Source organism: Aethalodelphis obliquidens, unplaced genomic scaffold (genome assembly GCF_003676395.1).
Source record: "Aethalodelphis obliquidens isolate GAN/ISIS:26980383/991018 unplaced genomic scaffold, ASM367639v1 scaffold1, whole genome shotgun sequence".
Lineage (NCBI taxonomy): Eukaryota > Metazoa > Chordata > Mammalia > Artiodactyla > Delphinidae > Aethalodelphis > Aethalodelphis obliquidens.
In genome coordinates, this window is record NW_020837945.1 from 124,508 (window position 1) to 138,721 (window position 14,214).

At 56.4% G+C, this 14,214-nt stretch overlaps 1 protein-coding gene across 24 annotated transcripts in view; it reads right to left on the reverse strand.

Annotated features, from left to right (window-relative positions):
* DIP2A (DIP2 acetate--CoA ligase A) overlaps positions 1 to 14,214 on the reverse strand; it is a 96,323-nt gene that overhangs the window by 11,962 nt on the left and 70,147 nt on the right. For 10 of the 24 annotated variants that reach the window (XR_003436956.1, XM_027125663.1, XM_027125587.1 and 7 more), the window contains 11 exons: positions 13,759 to 13,868; positions 13,593 to 13,673; positions 11,076 to 11,199; positions 6,047 to 6,168; positions 5,829 to 5,940; positions 4,552 to 4,661; positions 3,918 to 4,048; positions 3,119 to 3,368; positions 2,736 to 2,906; positions 801 to 862; positions 172 to 229 (listed from right to left, as the gene is read on the reverse strand). Coding sequence is in view for 16 of the 24 variants with exons in the window: in XM_027125663.1 (XP_026981464.1) it covers positions 172 to 229; positions 801 to 862; positions 2,736 to 2,906; positions 3,119 to 3,368; positions 3,918 to 4,048; positions 4,552 to 4,661; positions 5,829 to 5,940; positions 6,047 to 6,168; positions 11,076 to 11,199; positions 13,593 to 13,673; positions 13,759 to 13,868 (1,331 nt within the window). In the remaining 8 variants the exon portion in view is untranslated. Of the gene's footprint in view, positions 1 to 171; positions 230 to 800; positions 863 to 1,039; positions 1,399 to 2,735; positions 2,907 to 3,118; positions 3,369 to 3,917; positions 4,049 to 4,551; positions 4,769 to 5,828; positions 5,941 to 6,046; positions 6,169 to 6,193; positions 7,759 to 11,075; positions 12,147 to 13,592; positions 13,674 to 13,758; positions 13,869 to 14,214 lie in introns of those variants that run through there. The other 14 variants (XM_027125383.1, XM_027125330.1, XR_003437160.1 and 11 more) reach the window with 11 other exon arrangements.

The following is a 14,214-nucleotide window of genomic DNA, read 5'->3' on the forward strand; positions in this document are numbered from 1 at the left end:
TGTGGGGTGCGTGTGGGGTGTGTGTGGGGTGTGTGTGTGTGTGTGTGTGTGTGATTGCAGCGAGGAAAGGCCTCTACGTCAGCCCAGCCCAGCCCGACCACACCCCACACTGCTCATGGCGAGCACCTCCCAGGGACGATGCAAGCGTGGAGGCCCAGTCCCCTGCACTACCTTTCCAGACTCTGTCAATGGCAGACTGTGCGGAGAACCCCGTTCCACCAAACGTACCCTAAAAATTAACAAGGGAAAAATTTCAGAATAAAATTTACTACACAGACAACAATCTCTAAAAAGGCAACTCACAAGGTAGTCAGAAATTGATTATCACTGCGACAGCCAGTCCGTTGACAACAGCCAAGCCTTTAGCCTTTTGATCAGGACCTTGCTGTGACCTTGGAGCAGTGACTTCGGGTGCGTGGTGCACCAAGCACTGCTCAGGGCAGGAGCTGGCTCTATGTCCTCAGGGGGCCCCTGGCCAGCTGGCCTCGCCCCCCCAGGAAGCTCCACCATGGTTTACCTCAAGCTGCATTTGAGGATCCAGAACTGGGATCCGGCTCCAAAGATGGGAGGGACCCCGACCCGCAGGTACACACCGTGGCCCCCGGGACATGTCTGCTGACATGATGCCTCTGTCCTGCCCAACGATGGGCTTACTTGTTTTCTACCCCATAAAAAGCCACGTGTCAAATGCTCGGTCACTCTTGGAAGGTCATTCCCTTCCTGGTCGTGGGAATGACTGATCAAGGGAGGACAGGGATGCAGGGGAGGCCCAGGCTGCCCGGGGGCCTGGGTGCTGTTACCTGTCATGGCGCAGTGCCCTCATGTCCACGTAGACGGTCGTGGGGTCCGGGCCGGCCGTGCCCTGCAAGGGGAGCAGCAGAGGTACGTCCACTCGGGCCTCACACCGTGGTTTCCAGGGGCATCGCCTCCACACGGGTGCAGCTGGGGGACAGCTCCTCCGGCCCTGGGGGTGGGGTGGGGCCGGGAGGGCAGCTGCTCTGCTCCCAGCAAGAGTCTGCCTTCCTGCAAACATCTACAAGGCTTGGTACCATCGAGGGAAACCTCCAGTAACACTGAAGGAAGATGTCAAGTCAAACAGTTTCACATTTCAGTCCTGATAGCTCTATTCCCGCTGGTCTCTAAGAAAACACTGCTATGGGTTTTGAGGCATTTCCACTGAGCCATGCTCGCTCCGACCTAATTCTCCTGAGGACTGAGCACAGCGAAGCCCCACCAGGGATTTGCCCGTCCTCACTCTCTCTCCTCTCATCTGACAGCTGACGTTGGCCCTGATTACAGGACAGCACGTTCCTTTTCATTAGATAAGGAACATCAAGTTACACGGACACTCTGCCCCAGCATCATTCTCTGAAGATCCCAAAGCGACCTATGTCTGCCCTGGAATGAAAATGGAAATTTTTTCATTGAGACTAAACACAGCCCTTCCTCCAGAGGCAATTGATTAAAATGAAGGTTAAATGCTTCTGAAAATACTTTCTGTCTTAAATTCAGTTACAAAGGAGCTTTTGTAATATGTCAAATAACGTCCACTGTGAGCAGAAGAAACACGTATTTGTCTGGAGTTCATGAGAGGCCACGTGAACTCATGGGAAGCACAGAGGCACCTCGAGGGCGAGGTCAAGGTCGTACCTGCTCAGCCAGCTTTCCCAGCCAGTTGGGCGGACAAAGGAGGCCAGCAGAGGGAGACAGGGAGGAGAAGCCACAGGAAACACAGAGAGCACAGGCACGTGAGAAACACAGCTGAGAGAGAGCAAAGTGCGTCACTGCATCTCAAAGTGCAAACCAAGAACGTCCCAGCAAGACTTCTGCTGCCCACGTGCTGATAAGCAACACAGATGCCATCGCGTTTCCGGGAAGGAGGGGCCGGGCTGCCAGACGCTGAGCAGACAGAAGGGCTGTGCTGACAGCCACCGACCCTGCGCCAGCAGCCGAGGTGCAGTCGCACTGTCTACAATGGGAGGACCTCACGAGGGACCACCCCGCTCCTCCTGCCACTCAGCAAGGGTCCAAGCGAGATGGTCAGCCGTCTCCATTGTGGAGAGGCTGTCGCAGGAACACCAGGACAACAGGATGCCCGCCTCTGCAGTCGAGACCCTCCCTGTGTCCGGCAGGCACCGGCCAGTACGGGCTTGGGGATGAGGAACTGTGGTTCCCCTGAGGCCTTTCCTCCCAACAACTCCTGAACGTGGGTGCGTGAGGCATGCAACGTGGTTTAAAAAGAAGTGGGACTGAGGTACTAGTAGGAATCTGGAGAACAGGCAGAGTCCCCTGCATTCAGCAGCAGTAAACAGCGCTGCACTGGAGTGAGCTGTTCTGAAACTTCGTTTCCTTTTAATAAGTAAAATATCTTAATGTACCAAAAAGGAATTCTGGGCAATATAAATTATCACACTCGTTAATGTTTCCATTTAAAATTGCTAGATGTCTTAAAAAACAATTAGGTTATTCTTGCTTTAGAATATTAATTGCATACCATATCCAACTTAGAAATTCTTCCAGATAATAGTCACTGGTCAAAAACATTTTGATTTTTTCAAATAAGTCTTTGTTCATCAAGAACAGAATATCTTTTAAAGTAAAATGCTCAGCTCTCAAAGCTAACGTGCTATTTGGAAAACGCAACATCAAAGGCTGGGAGGACCAGAAAGTACCCAAGGCCGACGGAGAAGCGCAGCGTGTGCACGTGGCGCCCAGCGGGAAACCCTGCCGCCTACCTGGAGGCAGATGGCCACGTTGACCCTGCAGCCAAACGTGGTGCTCACAGCGCGTGCAGGCAGACCCAGGTCCCTGAACAGCTTGGAGAAGGACTGTGTGAGCGCGATCCTGGGCCGCTCCTCGGCCACCACCATGCAGGTGCGCACGCACGACAGGTTCACGCCCTTCATCTGTGGGAGGAGTGGGCGCACACCGCCGGGTCTGAGCGTAAAGGCCAAGCTGCTCGAGCCCCGCCTCCTCGGTTCTGTCTCCCCCGCTCCGCCCTCTCGGCTCCGGCCTCTGAGGCCTCGGTGACCCGGGGTCGGGCCCACCCTGCCCTGCGCCCACCCCCCTCTCCTCCCAGGAAGTGCACCATGGGTGTGTGTCGGGGTGGGGAGCTCACAGCAGGGGGCGGGGCGCCCCGGGGGGGTTTTCGGCTGCTGGGAGAGGTCCGGGGCTCTCTCCAGGCCCGGACGGCACGCACCCTGAGCACCGCTGTCTGCGCGCCCAGGCCCCGGGCGCACATCTCCATCACCGAGTAGGAGCAGAAGGTGACACGGGCCTTGTACTGGCTGACAGCCCACAGCCACAGGGACACGTTGGTCTCCAGCTCCGGCGGGGGTACCAGCACCGACTGGTGTCCCGAGTAGACACTGCGACAGCGACAGGGGCGGGTCAGCACGTGTGTGGGCGCCTCTCCCCTCAAGGACACTGCCCTTCCCGGCAGAGCCCACCCTTTCTGCTCTGGCCGAGTGGGGCTTTCAGTAGAAAACTTGGGGGCGCAGGTCCCGCCACCAGCACTCAAGGATCCAGGGTCGCTGTCAGGGATGGGCCAGCCGGCAGGGACGGGGTTCTGCTTACAAAGATGGGTTCCTACTTCCCTGTTCTGGATGGAATTAGTAGTAACGGAGAGTGTGCACTTAATAAAAAGGCATTTTTACTCTTTTACTCAATTTCAGACCCGAACACCAACCCACCAAACACCCACACAAACCAACCCACTCACACATGTATCCTCTGCTTGGTGGGCGTCAAAAATGTACCTTAGAAAGGGGGCGTCTGAAGAAGCAATTCAGCTGGAGGTGGGGTAAGGAGTGGGGGGGTTCTACCTGCACACTCACCCTCCACTCCCCTGCACACTCAGCTCCACTCCCCCGCACACCCACCCTCCACTCCCCTGCACGTTCTATCTGCACACTCACCTGCACAGACACCACAGGGCAAAGCCGAGGCCACAGTAGGGGTCGAGGCAGATGGCGATCTGCCGGGAGGGGTACAGCTCACACTGCAGCTTGATGGCGCGGCACAGGGCGCTGGTGGCCGCGTGCGACATCTTAAGGGGTGAAAGGAAAGCTCTGCTCAGTGATGTGAGGGAAGAGGGAGGGCTGACGGCAGTGCCTGCTGCCCACAGCAGCCGGACACCTTCACTTCCCGAAAGGGTGGCTGGCCCCAATCCCACATACACCAATCAGTACCCAGGCACGGCACACTAGGAATCTTCTAGGCGAAAGTTCAGGGTGATAGAGACCTTTAGTGGAGCGTTTGGTGCCTGCTAATGTGACAGACTCATCCAAGTCGCCTGGTCCTCGAGGCCAGACAGTCATGAATCAGAAAGTTTAGACGTTACCATAAAACACTAAAATACGCATCACTCTCAGGCTAACCTAATCCTGGGGTATATTGGTATTTAACACAAACTTTAAGGAGCAAAACTGCTGCTTTAAGCTCTGGGAGGAGGAAGGGCCTGCACAGACCTGCAGCCAACACCCTTCTGCCCTTTGCCCGCCCACTGTGTCAGGGGCCGGAGTGGAGGGGAGCTCCAGCCAGAGGACCCACCTTCACACCCGCCAGGATCCCCGTGGTCGACACGCTGAAGTCCAAGTATGCGAGCACGTCTGGGGACGGGGGCCTGAAGATGCTGGCCACCTTCTTCTTGGGTATGTCATCTGTCGGTCAGGAGACATGGGTGGCGTGGATGCTAGCTCAGGTTCTCGTGGGGAGAGAGGAGACAGGACGCACCTGGGGAGCTGGGGAGCTCAGAGCAGAAGTCAGGCTGCGGGAGAGCAGGCCGCGTGTGCACGCAGGGAAGGTCACGTGGAACGGACCCTCGCAACCACGCCGAGCATGTGGGGATGGGGACAGGGGACGAGGTGGACACAGAGGGCTGGAGATGGGCCGAGAGAGCCCCACAGGAAAGCTCAGAGGAGCGGGGACTTGGCCAGGGTCCCAGAGCCTGTGATGGAGCCAGGATTACCATCTCTGTGCACAGTAAGTGCTAAGGATGGACCCCCCAGGGCTCTGGGTGCCTCATCGCATTCTTTCAGGACCATGAGATGGGCACAGCACTGACCACGCACAGGTGGGCACAGGCGAGGCGAGGCGAGGGCAGGGAGCGGGTGAGGTGAGGGGACTCCCCGGAGCCCAGCCAGCCGCCCTGGACCAGCTCCCCGTGCCTGTTGCTGGTATCAGGCAGGTGGCCACTGACAACACGGTCCCTGACTTCCTCTCGTGGGCAGTGCCCTGGTGGGCAAGGACAGGCACCTATACCCACCAGGTGCGATGGGGAAGGAGGGACCCCTCTCTGCTTGCCGGCTGGCACCCATGTGGCCGTGCGCCTCGAGTTACCGATGGAGCCTGGAGGGTGCTGCTGGTTTGGGGTGTCTTGATGGTTGACCCAACAGGCCAAGGCAGAGGGGGCCCACAAGCATTTCCTGGGGCGCGGGAGCACACACCCATGATGGGGACCCAGGATGGGTGTGTGTGTGCTGTGGGCACCGTCTATGTCCCCGCAACTGCCAACCGCTGCGTGGGCATGAAAGGCAGCAAGGGGAGCTCGTCCACAGGCGCCGGGCCTTGGAAGGACCTCTGCTCCCCACCAGCCGCCCTCCGTTCTGCGCGTCCGGCTCTAGGCTCGAGCTGGTGGACATAGGCTGTCAGGCACCCAGCCGGCGAGCCTCCTGTTAGTAGCCTCTCACCATTTACTGAAGCTGCTAAGCTGCTCTTAGCCAACCTTTATGTTTACGTGGCGACAACGCAATCCCTACAACAAAGGAAGGAAAGGGGGCTGATCCTGGCGGGGCCAGCGAGCACACCAACGCAGCGAGGACGCGCACCTGTATCTAGAATGGTCGGCCAGGTCCTGACGTCCACGGCGGCCAGTGCTTCTTTGGACCTGAGCAGCCGCGTGATGGCCTGCGTCGTGAGTACGCACGCAGACTTGCTGACCTGCAGGGCACAGGGGTTGAAGGCACAAGTGAGACTCGGCGCCTGGGAGCGAACTGCACACGGGCCCACGGTCAGGTCCGCCCTGCCGGCCGTGGTGCCTGCCTACCTCCACAATCATCTTGACGGTGGGAAGTGTGGTGGCGAGGTTCTGGGGGTGCGGGGGCCGCACAGTGACGGGCACGCAGCCACAGTACAGGCAGCCGTAGAAGGCGGCAATGAGGTCCACCCCTGGGGAGACACATGGTCAGAGGGCGTCAGTGGGTCAAAGGCTGCTCTCCACGTCCAGGGCCATGGATCCACGAGAAAGACCAGGGGCCTCACCTGCTGTGCCTGAATAAAACCACCCTCCTCCACACTAACGGTGTGCACTGAACAGCGCTGTTACGGAGGGACAGAGAGCTACCCCGCTGCAGGTCACCCCCCGCCCAGACACAGGGAGGCCAGGAGGGCGGGGGGGCGGGGGGCGCAGTCACGGCCCAGAGGAGACCATGGAGGGCAGGTGGGCGAGCTGCCCACCCCGAAAGCCCTGCACCTCTCGCGTGCATGTGCGCCCTGACATGGGGGGCCTGGCCGCTTCTCCAGGGAGGCCCACACCCCTGGGGATGGGCCAGGATGTCCCTGCCCCGCTCTCAACCCCGTGCCACAACGTGGGACCACTGGCTGCTCCTTCAACTCTTTCATGTGTTTCAAGTTCGGGGGGAACTGTACCACACTTAAAACCCATCTTCCCCTCTTGAACTCAGTCCGACTTGAGTACACCTGAGTCCCACACCCTGGAGACTCCTCCAGATGTTGTCCTCAAATCACACAAGGCACTGCCTGACAACATCTGGCTACCAGACACCAGTCTCAGGCTGTTTTGATTCCAGGGTCAAAATAAATACACAACGTTTAACCCAGCTCACGGGTTTCACCAGATTACAAGGTCACGATGCTCCATCAGGGCCAGGGGTACTCATCACGGTCATCTTTACGGGCCTGAGCCCACCCACCAGGGACCACCCAGGAGACAGAGCCAGCAGGCAGGTCGACACGCGTGTGAGCATCCTCACACCCAGCAGGGCCACTCTGCCCAACGCGCCACAAAGGTATCACCAAACTGAACACACGAAAGCACCATCAGCAACTCACTTCCACGAGCTCATGCAGCTCCTGCCGCCCCTGCGTGTGCATCTCCTCTTGTCCTGGCATCACCAGGCGAACATGCGGGGCAGCCCTGTCCCTGCCCGCACCCCACCTGCAGCTCCCAGAGAGTCACCCCAGGGCCACACACCCCTGTAAGGAGAAAGTCCTGGCCCCTCACAGTAAATCAGGGAATGCACAACACGTGCGCACGCGCGCACACACACACACACACGTGCACACACACACACACACGTGCACACACACACCGGTGTGCATCTGCAAAACTTCAAGCAGGGTGGGATCTGCCCTCCAGCTATTCATTATACTCTCCACCTGCTGGTAAGGTTGTAAATTCAGGACTTCAACAAGCACTTTCCTTTATTCACTAAAAATTTTTTATAAACAGTGTCAAACATGCCCCAAAGAGAGAGAGGCGTTGGGCCTCCTTCCGTCTTTTCTCCTATTCTCCTGTTACTTCAGCAACCCTCACCCCCAGCATGTCCTCACGCTGCACGCCTGCAGCTGCAGCCCGGAGCCCCTGCATGGCCGTGGTCCTCCCAGGCTCTCTGCCGGGTGTGGACGGTGATGGCCGGGGGTCCCGAGCGGCTGTGTCCCTGGCCTCATCTCGGCCGGGGAGATGTCTGCCTCACACTGAGGCCAGGGAGACGAGAAGAGTGGGAGCTGCAATCAGTCCTGGAGAGAAATGACCGCACGTTCCCGGGACCGGAAAGAGCAGCGTAACTGTAACGCCAGTGGGAGCCCGAGGTGTCCGAGCCGCCACGCGTCCACGTCCAGAAACAGGCCGGGCCGCCAGCTCGCCCTGGCTGCCGGGCAGGGAGCCCTCCACGGCAGCGCCCTGGGAAGAGGCCCCCAGATCTCACAAGCAGAGAGAAAGTGCCCAGCACAAGTCGTGTCCTGCTAGACACACTGAAAAGAGACGGTACCCAAAACCTGAGTCAGGAGTTCCAGAAGCATGAAAAAGAGGGAGAAAAGGCAGTAACGAAAAAGAACAGTTTCCTGAGATGAAGATTAAGTGGGCAGGAAAGTGAGAGAGGACCTAGACCCAGGCGTTTCCCAGTAAAATTCCTGAACTAGAACCAACAAGCTTCCAGGCAAAACAACAACAGACTTATAAAGGGGGGAAAAAAGAAAATCACCTACAACCCTGGGGAAGCACCTGCCACGCCAGAGAAACCTGTGATTCCTGTTCCAGCGAAGGCCCAGGCCGCCCAGGAAAGGGAAAGGGAAAGGTCTTCCGAGTGCCACCACCCGTGCGCCAGATGCAGGAGAAGAGCATCCCCTAACAGCCAAGCAGCAAACTCCCAGAGCCAGGACCCCAAGACAAGGCAGGAGAGGCAGAGCGGGCGCCGAGCGGGTGAGACGGGCTATAGGGGCCGCACTGGGCAGAGTGAGGGGATTCCACAGGAGCCAGGTGGCACCGGAGGGAGCCGGGAGGGCTGGGAGCCCCAGGAGGCCCAGACATCCCGACTGGGGAGGCGCAGGCATCTTGTTCCCACAACTGTGGGTCTGATCAGAGAGCAGGGCGAGGGACGGAAACCGTTCACCCACTCACCAGCGCCAGTGAGCAGCCATGAGGGTTTGGGGCCAGCAATCCAGCCCAACACAGAGAGGCCCACGGAGTGGGGCTCGGGGCTCAGGGTGCGGGGCGCAGAAGGAGACGGGAGGGGTGGGGGGTCCGTGCGGATGGCCCGGGGGCCAAGTCCCACCCAAGGTACAAGGAAAAGAATCAGGGGCAGATGGTCATCTGTCCAGACAAGGTCAGCAGATAAGAACTGCAGCCCATTTTAACATGTGCTAACATGCATTAAGAAAATGGTGCGAGATATGAAAGAAGAACCAAAATCAGAACTAGAAAAAGAAATGAGGAAAGCGGCAGAAATTATAAAAAAAACCATTGCAGAAACGAAGATGGAACTAGAAGGAGCCCAAGAGCAAACAAGACAATGGACACAGAAACCACGAAGAGGACGAGACTGGAAACAAAACGGAGACACTCCTGGGGAAAACGACAGAGAAGACCTAACACGTGGGCCACGGGAGCAGTCAGGAGACGCGAAGAAAATCAAAGCAAGGGAAGGGACAGAGAAAAGACTACGGTTCCAGGAAACTGCCTGAAATTAAAAAAAAAAAAGATTTGTATCTTCTCATTTAAAGATACCTTATACATTGTACGGCATTGATGGTATAGTGGTGAGCGTAGCTGCCTTCCAAAGATACCTTAGGTAAGAGAATGCCGCCCTGTAATAATCAATGTTACAACCACATGCCGGACTTTAAGAAGGGAAAAAAAATGTCCTTTTGGCACCTAGAGCAAAAAGGCCAGTGACTCATAAGAGGAAGAAAATTAGATTATCGTCAGACTTGATGCTTAAGGCCAGGAGAAAATGGACACATATTTGAGAGGCTCAAGAAAAGAAAATGTGAGTCAGGGATTTTTTTATCTAGCAAAAACAACTTTCATTACGAAGTGTACGGACTGTTACCAACAAGCAAGAACTCAGGGGATACTGTTCCAATGAACCTTCCTGAGAAACCAATTAGAGAACCAGCGTGGCAGAAAGAGACTGAACGCAGTCACTGGGACGGAGGGTGAGGAGAGGCCGGCTTTGCAGGCCCCCAGCCCCACCCGCCCTGGTGACACAGAGAGCACAGCTACAGGGAAAACGGGTGGAGAAAGCACGTGTGAAAATATTTAAGCTGCTTTCAAAAATCACACAGGTGGTCACGTATTACTACCGTTATTTTGGAGATGCTGCTTATGACACAGGATAAAGCAAGTGAGTGATCTTGGGATATTTGAATTCTATCGACTCCCATCCTGGAGAATCAGGATTCTCAGTAGGGAAGAAGGGAGACACAGGCGTAAAGCAGACGGAACGTCAAGAAGGGTTCAGTAAAAGCCTGTAACCCTGAATCTGATCAGGTGCAGCAGTATGAACTCATGAGGCACTGCCTGTCTCCAAGATATAATTATTATACTCATTTTAAATCAGAGCTCTGTTCAAGGAAAGGGCCAACGGCCAGCGGCCAGCCCAGGAGGGACGAGCCCCTGGCCCAGACTGGTGCTGTGAACACCAGGCTCCACGCAGAACTGGCCGGGGCACCTGGTCCCAGCAGACAGCAGGAGGCATTAGGACGGGAGGTCACACCCGAGGACATGGGAGCAAGCTCCCACTAGGGTGCGACAAGAAACAGAACTCATTTCATTGATAGAAGGAAAGAAGCAACACTTACTCTACCTTTCACAGCCGAATTCTACCACTGGGTGACCAGATACTAATGAGGGCAAGTGTCTGTTTATAGTTTACGGCTGATAAGTGAAAAAGAAAGGACAGAACACCACTATTTAGTGACCCTTAAAGCGTTAATGAACGCGGGACAGAGAATGTCAATGGCTGCTAGCGTGCTAATTCTGCAAAAGAAAGAAACAGCCTTAGGGTCTTGCGAGGGAGTCTGACCCGGGGTTCCCTGTGGGAGCCCAGGAGCAGCCGCCCGCCCGGCGGCATACACGGAGCCACTCCAGACGGCGGAGACGCTCCAGGGCCACAGAAGAGATGGACAGAGGGCAGCCTGCAGGTTAAAGGAGACTTAAAAATATATCAGATTTAAAGAAAATCGGCAGACTAAACTGTGATGACTAGGACGCTCATCTGGGTGATCAAACTATGGAGAAATGGAAGAAATGGTGACCACAGAGGTCAGGACAGAGGCTACTGTTGGAGAATGGAGGAGGTGGTTGGGACGGGAAAAGCAAAGATCCATTTCTCGACCTGGTTGGTGGTTACAAGGGTGTTTGCTTTCTAGTAATAAAACAGAGGGGAGAGATGCGGGAAGAACAGCCAGATGAAGAAAGCAAACAGAAAGGAAAGGCTGCACTAAGACAGGCAAGAGTGGACTCACAATTACACACAAGTGCTCACAGGGGTGGAGGCACGCGTGACGGGAGCGCAGGGTGGGCCCGGGCAGAGGGCAGGCCGGCAGGTCCTCACCTGGGGGGTAGACCAGGGCCACGTGGGCCCCGGTGGTCAGCCTGGCCTTCTCCATCAGAGCAGCGGCCACTCTCTCGGCCTTTTTGTGCAGCTGGATGCAGGTGGTGGTGCTGGTGACTGTGCCCTAGGAAAGCAATCGTGGGCACTGCTGAGCGGGGGGCAGGGGACGACCCATGAACACTCCGCGCACAGCCCGTGTCTGAGCCCCCGTGGTCAGGAACCAGGACAGGTGCCACTCCAGACCCGTCTGCAGTCTTCTCAGAGCCTGGTCGTCCACCACGGTCAAAGACTTGGCGACTGAAGAAAACCCTTTTGGCCATTATGATAAAATATTTTAAATATAACAGTAGTATAAAGAATAATGTAATAAATATCCAGTTTTTCATTACCTAGTATTTTGCCACGTTGTTTCAATGTCTCTTTTATAAAATAAATCATCACCACTCTACACACACCCCCCAATTCCATCCTCTCCCTCCCTAAAAGCAACCCTTATCTTGAATATAAACACTCATAAGCAAACGAGAAACAGTAAATACAGGCCCCTAAACTGAATCCTGATGCATGTTCAGGCACCCCATCCACCAGGTCCCGGGGCCTGGGTCGCCGCAGGCTGCTCTTTCAGGGAGCCTGGGCGGACGAGCAGCTGGCGGGGCGCCCCGCACCTGGGTCTCTGCGGAGGAGAGCTGGGCCAGGGACCAGCTCCGAGCTGACCCTCCCTCCCCTTGCCGACCCGAGTCAGGCCTCACAGCTCTCTCGGTCCTTCTCAGGAGAAGTACGGCGCCACTCGGCCTAACCACCACCGGCCTCCAGGACAGCGCGGCGCAGCGTCCAAATCCCTCACTGCTCCTTGGCCGAGGCCGCACCACGCAGGTCCGGGGGCTTTGCACAGCTGGTCAGACTCTCCTCACACCCAAGCCGAGGTACAGAGCGCCATGCCAGGCACGCACCGGGAGCCCAAAGGCCCAGAGCCCCCCCAGTCCCCAAGGCTAGGGGCCACCTCGTGCCAGGGACACCACCTGCTAGGCACAGGCCTCCTCCCGGGTCGAAAGCCGGCATATCCTTGGAGACCTAAGGACAATTCAAACCTCAGAAGGTTGACAAGCCAAAAGAAGTGCAAAAACTTACAAGTTTTTGGAATGCACCTGGAGAAGGCCAGGTGGTCTTCTGTTGGTTCCTCCTGAGCTCTGAGCTTTAAAGACGATCATGGGGTCTTCTGGGCTGACTGTGCTCCTGGTGGTGTCTCTGGACACGCCCACCCACAGCCCCCTCCTCCCTGGGAAGTGCTCCATCTGCACAGGCGCTCAGCCCCCACGCAGGCCACCCTCGATCCCGCGGGCCTGCCTCTGACCCCCCCTCACACGCGTCTACATCCCCACGTCCTCTTCTCTGAATGGCCATCTCTCGCCTGGACCACGGCCCCCTGGCCCGCTGCTCCCACCCTTGCCCTCTTACAATCCAGAGGAGTCGCTCGGAATCACGGGCCCCATCACACCCCTCACGGCTCACGCCTGGGGTCAGCCCAGTGCCCCGGCCTCGCCGCCTCACAGCCCCGGCCTCGCTGCCTCACAGCCCCGGCCTCGCCGCCTCACAGCCCCGGCTGCACTGATTTTCAGCTTCTCGCCATGAGCTGACTTTATCTTGGTCAACTGTTACTTATTGGCTTTAGAGTTCCATCAGCCACAGGAAGACTTAATTCACTGTCTGGCGAACAGGGGCCTTTTCTGTCTTCTTTAACACTGTGTATGTAGCAGGCAGCAATCAATATTTTTGAATGAAGGAGCAGTGGCCAGTAATGAGCAGGACTGAAAGCCAGGCTGGTGTTTCTCTTTCTGTTGTTTTTTGGCTGCACCATGTGGCATGCACGATCTGAGTTCCCCAGCCAGGGACTGAACCTGGGCCCCCTGCATTGGGAGTGCAGAGTCTTAACCACTGGACCACCAGGGAAGTCCCAAGGCCAGTGTTTCTAAGACGTCAGAGCACAAGTGTCCTCATTGGCCCGGGAGCGCCTGACAGAGAGTCATGCAGGGTTTTCATTGTTATTTTTCATGTTTTCATAGTTTGTCTACCGGCCCACAACTTACAGTTTCTCCTTTATACCCTAGAAGCCCCTGGTAGCATGTAATGCCCGCTGAAAGGTACCCAGGATCAGGGCAGTAAGCAGTATTTGTCATATTAAAGCTATCAACAAATGTAGAAGGTCTAAATTCCTAATCTTTACAAAATAAACATTTCCTTTTAGTTCACTTAGGAGTACTTACATGCATACTATTCATAATCAAAAGACAAGGTAATGAGAATTTTCCTGTTACATATAAAAGCCACAGAAAGGTAACTGTGTGGCTTGTGTGGAAGCTGAGGCTCCCACAGAGAGAGGCAGGCCAGCCGGGGCCTGGGTGCCAAGGCTTGCTGTTCTCCAAACGTGAGGCCTTGAGCCTGAGTGCCACAGCTGGGAAACAGACCTCAGCCCCCCTCCTAGGCGGGCAGCGCGTGGCCCGCAGGCGTGGGCGGCCTCACCTTGGCGCTGAGCAGCAGGAAGAGCAGGTGCTCGGGCGTGGTGCTGGCCCGCCAGCGCAGCACGTCGGGCAGGAACAGGAGCTGCGGGGCGCACGGGGGGTGCTCAGTGCTGGCGGCTTCCCACCCGCCAGGGAGGCCCCTCCTCCCCCCAGCCACCCACCCTTACCTTCCTCGCCTGGTCACTGTCCTCCAGGTGAGACAGCTCCCTCCCCGAGGCCTGAGCGATTCTCTTCCCAGCGACCAGGTTCCCAACAACCATGGAGGCTGGCCCAACCTCTAGAAAACGAGGGGGGATTGCGAGTGAGAGGTGGGTGACGTCTGAGAGGTAATCATCACACAACTTTTTATTTGAACAGGCAGGCATTTAATTCTTCACTATGACACAGGTGTTCGGGAAACCAGCTACAAGGGTTATGCTAAGTGACAAACAGAATCTCTCTCTTACAAACAAACCAGATGGAGACATTCACCACGTGGCAGATGCCCTGGGGAGATATGATTTGACCTCAGCCACAGCTAAACTCTTAATGTATGTATCTCATTGTTTTACTGGTTGTGTTTCATTTAATGGTATTTTATGTGTGTGATAATCAACAAAGGTTAGCATTTACTAAAAATTTAC